Genomic DNA, 8,813 nt, shown 5'->3' with positions numbered 1-8,813 from the left:
TAAAGCTGTGCGTTCCCACAGCAGGGTTCTGGCCTCCAGCCACGAGGCCAGATCCTGCCGAAGGCAGCAGGTGGGAGGTGGGGAGCAGGTGCCTGTCCGTGGGTGGGACCTTCACAAAGTCTTTGGTGCTAATAAAGGCTGACTGAGCAGCGAGTTCTGAAGCCCCAGCTGGAGAAAGCAACTCCAGGCACAGCAGAGAAATATTTTTGCTCGTCCACGTAGGAAAAGGGCTTGCCTCATCCCAGGGCCAGGGCCGGCCTGACCCAAGACCCGGGGAGTGTTGGATTTCCGTGTGTACCTTCCTCAGTCCCCTCAGTCACAGGCACGGTAATGCCTGCTGCTTCAAGCACAAGCTGAGACACCCGGCAACAGCTTATCACCATGTGTGCAGGCACTTCCGAGCCCTCGCCTCGCCACACCCACAGGCCTCTCTGGGAGTCTGGCAGGAGGCGTGGCCCTGAGGGAGGGAAACTCACAGGGGTGCACATCTCTCCTGCAGCTTAAATGCCTTCTGCCAACCCCTTCTAAGGTGCTGGTGCCAGGAGAGGGGGGAGGGGCCGAGGCTGGGGAGAAGGGGGTGGTGGAAAGACACCTACAACAGAGAGCAACAGAGAGGGCTGCAGGTCGTGGTGTCCTGGAGTGGCTCCAGGGACTGACCGAGCAATTAATAAACCAAACAGAGAGAGGGAGGAAAGGGGTATGAGGGAAAGCAAGGTGGAGGAAAGAGGAGAATGGGAGAGTGCGCAGGCCGAGGTGAGTGGCAGCCACATGGGGGGGTTGTGCGTTTATTTCCACATCTGTGGGCTGAGAGTTTGATTTGCTGCCTGTCCGTTTCCACCGCTCATGGACTGTCCATAGCTCATCACGCCGTTGGCTCCATAGAAGTTCATCCCGGCCATCTGCTGTGTCATCTGAAAGGGAGACAGGAAGTGCTCAGCCTGGCCATGGGCACTCGGCCATGGTTGGCAGAGGCGGGGCAGGGGTTCCACTGTCCACAAGTGAGGTGAGGATAAGACAAAGGGAAAAAGCCCTGAATGGTCAGATGGTTTTGATGATACAAGACCAGAAGTGGGAGGAGTGCCGGAGAGTGCAATGGTGCCTAGAGATAAACCCCAAGGTACAGCCAACAGCATAGCAGGAGTAGTGCCTCTCCTCCTCCCTTCCAGCCGCTCATTTGCAAAGGCAGGGGTCCAAAAAAAAAAACCCCCCACCCCTGCTCCCGCCTCCTGCAGGCGCACAAGCAGTGGGGAAAGGGAATGAACAGAGGAGGGCCAAAAGAAGTGGCCCGGGGTTATGGGGGAGGCACTTCATGAACCAGACTAAAAGACCACTCCCTGGCAATGAAAGGAAAGCAGGAAAAATTCCTGAAAACTTCGTGAACCTAGAACATTCTCTGGACACATTCTTCTTTAAGAAGAGGTGTAACGGGCCTGGCATGATGGCCTAACAGCTAAAGTCCTCACCTTGCATGCACCAGGATCCCATATGGTTTCTGGGTTCTAATCCCGGTGGCCCCGCTTCCCATCCAGCTCCCTGCTTGTGGCCTGGGAAAGCAGTGGAGGATGACCCAAAGCCTTGGGACCCTGCACCCACGTGGGAGACCTGGAAGAGGCTCTTGGTTCCTGGCTTCGAATTGGCTCAGCTCTAGCCATTGCGGCCGCTTGGGGAATTTCCAATGGATGGAACATCTTCCTCTCTGTTTCTCCTCCTCTCTGTATATCTGCCTTTCCAATAAAAAAAAATAAATCTTTTTTTAAAAAAGAGGTGTAACTATTCTCCACCAACATCCTCAGAAAATTTTAAACTTACAGAGAAGTTGGAGAATTTCTATAATGAAAGTAATATGCCTCTTAGATTCACCATGTTCACACTTTGCCATCTTTTAATTTTTTTAAGGTCTCTCTACAAAAACTTTAAAAACTTTTCCAAGAGCCTCCAAAGGTGCAGATATCATAGCACTTCTCCCCTGGATGTGTCAGGTGATAACTGTAAGAATGAACACCTTCCTAGAACCACAATTAACATCCTCAAGAAACTGAGACAGCATTCTAAATCACACTGCATTTTGTTGTCACATCTCTTCAGTGTCCTTTAATTTAGAAAACTTGCCCCAAGCTCCCTCAATCACTCCCATCCCACTCTGGGCCAAGACTCCACTATTCTGTGTCGTTCTCAGACCCAACCCCCTGGTATTCCAGGCAAGGAGTCCCGAGAGAGAGGAGGTGGCAGTTGCTCCTCTCAGGATCTTTAGACCATTGCCAGCTGGCAGCCCTGCCTTCTCAGCAGGATGCTGAGGAATAGCAGGTGCCTCACCACTCAGCTACAGACCCCTCCTGTGATCTGCTACCTGGTTCCTTCCAGGGGACACAGCAGGTGGGCAGGAAGGGATGCTTCCGCCCCAGGCTGTCCACACCTGGCCTCTGCCAAGACCACATTCATGGGCCAGCATGCCTGGGGGACCCAGAAACCGTCCCTTTTCCACCTGCTTTGTGACTGTAGTTTGTGTACCAAAGGGGTTTTTATATTAAGATGTTTAGTTGGTTTGCAAATAAAAAACACCTTAAAAAAAGGGAAAAAAAGTTTCCCAATACTTTTTCCTTTGACATAGGCATTTTAAAAGAGGTAAGATAAGGGAGGGGCTGATATCATGAGTAGCAGGTACAGCTTCCCTCTGGGACATCAGTATTCCATATGGGTGCTAGTTGGTATCTGATTTCTTGACATTTCTGATCCAGCTCCCTGGTAATAGTTTGGGAAAGGTTTGCAGAAGATGGCCAAGTGTTTGGGACCCTGACAACCACATGGGAGACCCCGAATGATGTTCCTGGCTCCTTGCTTCTGCCTGGTGCAGCACCTGTTGTTGAAGTCAACTGCGGAGTGAATCAGAGAATGAAAAATCTCTGTCTCTTCCTCTCTCTCTTCCAAATGCAAACATACATCTTTTTTTTTTTTTTAAAGATTTATTTATTTTTATTGGAAAGGCAGATATACAGAGAGGAAGAGAGACAGAGGAAGATCTTCTGTCCGATGGTTCACTCCCCAAGTGACTGCAACAGCTGGAGCTGAGCCAGTCTGAAACCTGGAGCCAGGAGCTCTTCCGGGTCTCCCACACAGGTTCAGGGTCCAAAGGCTTTGGACCATCCTTGACTGCTTTCCCAGGCCATAAGCAGGGAGCTGAATGGGAAGCGGGGCCACCAGGATTAGAACTGACGCCCATATGGGATCCCAGCACGTTTAACGCGAGGACTTTAACCACTATGCTATTGCACTGGGCCCACAAACATACATCTTTAAAATAAATAAAGAGGTGGATTTATGATTGTCTATGAAGGATTATACTATTGTAAATGATATAGTGGAAATCAGAGGGGAAGCGGTGGATTTGGGAAGAGGGGAAGGGAAATCCCAGAACCTATGGGGAACTGTATTATTAAGTAATAAAGTAAATTAATTAAAAATAAATAAAATAAAAGGTCAGACCAGATCTTTTGGCTTTCTCTCATGTTTCCTCATGACTGGGTTCAAGATGCACATTTTTGACAAGAGTCATGGTAGGTGATCTTTCTGATACAAAGTATCAGAAAGCATACTGCATCAATTAGTTCACACTTTATAATTTTGCCTTTAATCAGTAGGCAGTAGTAACTGTCACTTGATTTTTAAGACTGATTTATTTATTTGAAAAATCAGAGCTACTTAAAGAGAGGGAGGGAGGAAAATTTTCCATCTGTTAGTTTACTCCCCATTTGCTCCATCAGCCAGAACTGGACCAGGCTGGAACCAGGAGCTTCATATGGGTCTCTCATGTGGGTGTGGGGACCTAAGCTTTGGTCCATCCTCCATTGCTTTTCTCAGGCCACTGGTAGGGAGCTAGATTAGAACTGGAGCAGCTGGAACATGAGCTGGTGCCCAAATGGGATACTGGCATCACAGGCAACTGCCTTACACACCACGTCACAAGACTGGCCCTGACATACTATTTTTTAATTGTAAGTAATATGTAGGGCCTGGCACGGTGGCGCAGTGGTTAAGGTCCTCGCCTTGCACGCCCGGGATCCCATATGGACGCCGGTTCTAATCCCAGCAGCCCCGCTTCCCATCCAGCTCCCTGCCTGTGGCCTGGGAAAGCAGTCGAGGACGGCCCAAAGCTTTGGGACCCTGCACCCGCGTGGGAGACCCAGAAGAGGCTCCCGGCTTTGGATCGGCATAGCATCGGCCGTTGCGCTCACTTGGGGAGTGAATCATCGGATGGAAGATCTTCCTCTCTGTCTCTCCTCTCTGTATATCTGACTTTCCAATAAAAATAAATAAATCTTTCAAAAAAAAAAAGTAAGTAATATGTAATTCAGAGGATATTTCTTTGAAAATGTATACATATCCTGCTTCTTCAAGTGTTAACTGTGTGTGTGTGTGTGTGTTTTAAGATTTATTTATTTTTATTGGAAAAGCAGATCAGACCTTATGGAGAAAGGGAGAGACAGAGAAAAAGCATCCATTCACTGGTTTTGCTTCCCAAATGGCCATAATGTCTGGAGCTGAGCTGATCCAAAGCCAGGAACCAAGATCTTCTTCCTGGTCTCCCATGTGGGTGCAGTGTTCCAAGGCTAGGCCATCCTCTATTGCTTTCTCAGGCCACAATCAGGGGGCTGAATGGGAAGTGGAGTGGCTAGAAGATGATCCTGTACCCATTTGGGATCTAGCGCTTATAAGGTGAGGATTTAGCCACTAAGCCATTGCACTGGGCCCCTCAAGTGTTAACTGTTATTATTTTCTCAGGAAGACTTTTCTCTCTATTCAACACTTAATTAAAAAAAAAATATATATATATATATATACTCCTAGGTATTCATGGGTCTTTGTTCAATGTGCTACAATTCATTAACTATGATTATTTGTTTTTTTAAAAAATTATTTGCTCATTTATTTGGAAGACAGGGCAAAAGAGAGATCTATCTGCTAGCTCACTTCCCAAATGCTGGAACATCTAATGATGGGCCAGGCCAAAGCCAGGAGCCAGGAACTCCACCCATGGTGGCAGGGACTCAAGCAGTCAAGCCATCATCTATCTGCTGCCTCCAAATGCTTCCGATGTTACGTTTCTAGAAAGTTTTGCATGACGGTCTTAACTGTATGAACTCCATCCTGTGAAGTTTGTTTCCCACCTCTTTCAACGTCTCCAAATATCTGTCATGTTAGGCTTTCTTTGCCTCTCTTCTATATTAATCTCTGATTCTTTTGTGTATATTTGTTTTCCATCCTGTTGCCTGTTTCATGCCTTTCCACATGTCACATATGTTTCCACTTGAATCTATTCTCTTCTGGCTAATTTGTTGTTCAGTGTTTTCTTTAAAGATAAATTGGTCTTCAGCTTCCTTCCTGAGTCTAGTAGTTTTCCTGCCCATTTTGGCTCCACATTTTTAAATTAATGATTTAAGCTGTTTTGCTTGTCTGAGAAAGCCATACAGTTAATTCAGGCCAGTGGACTATTGACATTTTCTGCTGCTTCCTGCCTAGTTTCACGGGGAGAATTTTCCACACCTGAAACCTGCTGTTCCACAAGCCGGCCTCAAGCACCTTGCTTCTGATCCCAAGTAACCAGAGTTCCAATACAGCAGGTCTCAGCTCCTGTCTTGAGATGTGTCTTCTCTCAGGGTAGATCTTTCTCTTCCACATGGTGGGCCCCACCCCCACTGTCTCCTCCTTCCCCAGGGCCTCCTCTCTGACGCTGACTCTGCTGGATTTGGGTGTCATATCATTTGAAAGTGATTAGTATTCTGTCTACTAGATGTGGTAGCATGGTTCAGGGTTGGTCATAGTTGCATTCCTTGTTTGTGCACAGAGATGGTTTTTGGTTTTGAGAAGGCATGCAGTCAGATTTAGGCAGTGAATCTGTTCTACAGGAACCTGAAACTCCTTAGAAAGTCCACTGTAGAGGGTCTTTCCAGGAGGACAGTGCATACCCAAGAATGTCTCTGGCATCAGCTCATCTACACAGAGACAAGGAATAACAGCAAGCCACAGAGGGGCTGGCGCGATGGCTCAATTAACCAGGCCCTCACTTCCAAGCGCCAGGATCCCATATGGGTACTGGTTTGTGTCCTAGCTGCTCCAATTCCAATCCAGCTCCCTGCTAGTGTCCTGAGAAAGCAGTTGGAAGATGTCCCAAAGTCTTGGGACCCTGCACCTGCGAGGGAGACCCAGAAGAGGCCTCCTGCCTAGCTTTAGATCAGCTCTGTTGCAGCCGTGTGGGGAGTGAGCCAGCAGAAAGAAAGCACAGAACTCTTCATCTTAGCAGAACGGGAAAGCTTACCTGAGTGAGGTTCCACTGCAGCTGCTGAGTGGGCTGAACCCCATACACAGTCTGGGGCATAGCTGCCATTCCTGTCATGTAGCCAGCCTGCTGGGTGGCCATCACCCCATTCGGCACGCCCACCATTGATGCCTGCATGCCACCCATGTAGCCTGCAGGCATGGCCATGGGGGCAACCATTCCAGACGCTCCTGGTTGAGCTACCATGCCTACTGGTGGGGGCATCATGCCCCCCATGATGCCGCTAGGAGGTGTGACCCCAGGGAAGCTGGGATATGCTGCAGGATATGCCATCTGAGCTGGAGCCATGAACATTGCTGCCAAGAAAACACAGACGTATATTAAAGAGGAAGAGAAATGAAGTTGGCCCAAACTCCTTCTGGCTACATCTTTCCAGCTAGAATTTTTCAGGACTGCAGAACTCAGAATGCTCTTTTGCCCAGCAAAGCAGCTAAAGAGATTGTCCACCACACTTGCTAACATTTACCAGTGGACCACTGACTTAACCACTTCCCCTTTAGGGTCCAGACCCCAGTTTTTAACCAGGTTTCACAGAGATGTGACACCTGCCCTCACAGAAGGCTGGTTGCAAGTGACATTAATATTTATCTGCTGACACTTTTATGGTTTCATGAGAAAAGTCATGTTCAGGGTGGTCTGACATCTGACCTCCTCGCCCCTAGAGTAACTGTCCTCTGACACAACAGGTATTTGCAGCATGGAAGTCCTCATGCCTCTCTTGACACATGGCCACGGGCCCGTGGCACCTACCCTGAGCAGGCATCTGCGGCGTCTGGGATCCATACAGAGAGAGGATAGAGTCTTTAGAGAGCTGTTTCTTGCCCACTTCTTCGGATTTGCTCCCTGGCTCTGGAAACAGGTTGAGGTTTTCTGGAACAGAGCCGGCACTCCCTGCAGTTGGCATGGAACCTACAACCTTGGAGTGAAGAGGACAGGAGAATTGGAACAGTCCTCAAGGAAGAAATTCACGGCTCAAGTTAGTAGCTTCCTGCTGTTTTTTACTATATAAATATTTGAAGATACTTAATGGTTAAACTCTGACATAGTTCTTTATTTTTCTTCAAGCCAATGTGATTTGGTCAGAATAAACAAACAAAAAAACCAAGTAAATGAAACAATCCATGAAAATAATGCTGCAGAGAGAACTGAGTTTAGGGCCTTGTTGTACCATTTTATTAGCTATATATCCAGACATAAATTTTCTAAACTAGTATTTCCTCATGTGTAAAATTCCATTTTATGAGATTGAGGTAAAGACTTAAAATTATTAGTGAAACAGATGAAATGATACATAAAAACTACCTGGCACTCTTCTCGCATGTTGCAAGCCATTCACAGATAGCAGTTATTAAAAGTTTTTAAGACGCTGCTTGGGACACTCAGTCCATACTAGAATGTGCACCGGGGTACCAGTCCTGCACTTCTCCCAGTTCCAACTGCCTGTGAATGCACACACTGGGAGGCAGCAGGTGACAGCTCAGTGGTTGTATCCCTGCCTTCTTGGTCCCTAGCTTTGGCCTGGAGCAGCTGTAGAAATTTAGGAACTAAAGCTGCAGATGGGAGATTTTTGTCTCTATTTCTTTCTTTATTGCAGTAACTCAGGCTAAGGAGCTGACATAAAGCATCAGGCTTTACAATAGGACACCCCTCTGATGGACACCTACCTAAGGGGTCCACCCTTTCTGGGCAGAAACAAAATGGTTATAGCCAATCATCTTGGGCTATGGCAGAGATGACAGGGAGAAATTAAGAAAAAGCAAAGGCCAACTCCACCAACAAAGCATGATTTGGCTTGACGATGAAGTTATTCAAATCATTTTCATTCCAGAATGTTCTTGAATTCTGAGGAGCCCATAAGACTTACCTTTCTGGAAACTGAAGAAGGGGACGGAACAGAGGCCAAAAGATCTAAATCCTTCTCTAGGGTATTGCTGGTCTTACTGTTTGCCATGGAGGAAGCCACGGGAGCATCTGAGAAAAGTCCAAAATTAAAAATGTACCATTGCTCATGGAGCACACGTCTTATAGCAGTAATAAAGCACAGAAAGCTCACATAGTCGATCATGGACCCAGAAATTTAAGGTTTATAAGTCACCCAGCTGGATGGCACTGCTTCAAGAGGCCACATTCCCAAGAGCACTCTGGGAAGGCCTGAGGCCCAGCCAGCCAGCATAGGACAATCAAAGCTCATGCCTGAAGGCTATGGTGGCACCATAGCTGGGGACAGGTGAACTCCCTTCGGGCTACTTGAAGGGCAAGGTGTTTCAGATTCACTAGCAAAGAGAAATGAAAAGTACAAAAATTAAAAGCCTACAAAGCCAGCAACCCAACTCAGCAGAGGTATAAACCACCAGCACTCCAGCACTGTGGAAGTGGAAGAGACTTTCTTCCCAATGGGGCAGAATTATTACTTCATGGCTTCAAAGAAGGAAAGACCACAAGGTAACAGGCCATCTTAGCAACAGGTTCAGGTCTGACACTG

At 47.4% G+C, this 8,813-nt stretch overlaps 1 protein-coding gene across 1 annotated transcript in view; it reads right to left on the bottom strand.

Moving 5' to 3' along the window:
• The window catches only part of SMAP2 (small ArfGAP2), a 54,943-nt gene that overhangs the window by 1,386 nt on the left and 44,744 nt on the right, over nt 1-8,813 (bottom strand). Inside the window, exons 7-10 of the mRNA XM_040974296.1 lie at nt 8,196-8,302; nt 7,082-7,247; nt 6,311-6,627; nt 1-911 (exon numbers count right to left, since the gene is read on the bottom strand). The exon at nt 1-911 is cut by the window's left edge and continues 1,386 nt beyond it. Of these exons, the coding sequence (XP_040830230.1) occupies nt 786-911; nt 6,311-6,627; nt 7,082-7,247; nt 8,196-8,302 (716 nt within the window). The 3' untranslated portion in view covers nt 1-785. The remainder of the gene's footprint in view (nt 912-6,310; nt 6,628-7,081; nt 7,248-8,195; nt 8,303-8,813) is intronic.

Source organism: Ochotona curzoniae, unplaced genomic scaffold (assembly GCF_017591425.1).
Source record: "Ochotona curzoniae isolate NIBS_2020 unplaced genomic scaffold, NIBS_Ocur_1.0 contig_2404, whole genome shotgun sequence".
NCBI classification, from domain to species: domain Eukaryota; kingdom Metazoa; phylum Chordata; class Mammalia; order Lagomorpha; family Ochotonidae; genus Ochotona; species Ochotona curzoniae.
This window is presented reverse-complemented; position numbering and strand designations above follow the sequence as displayed.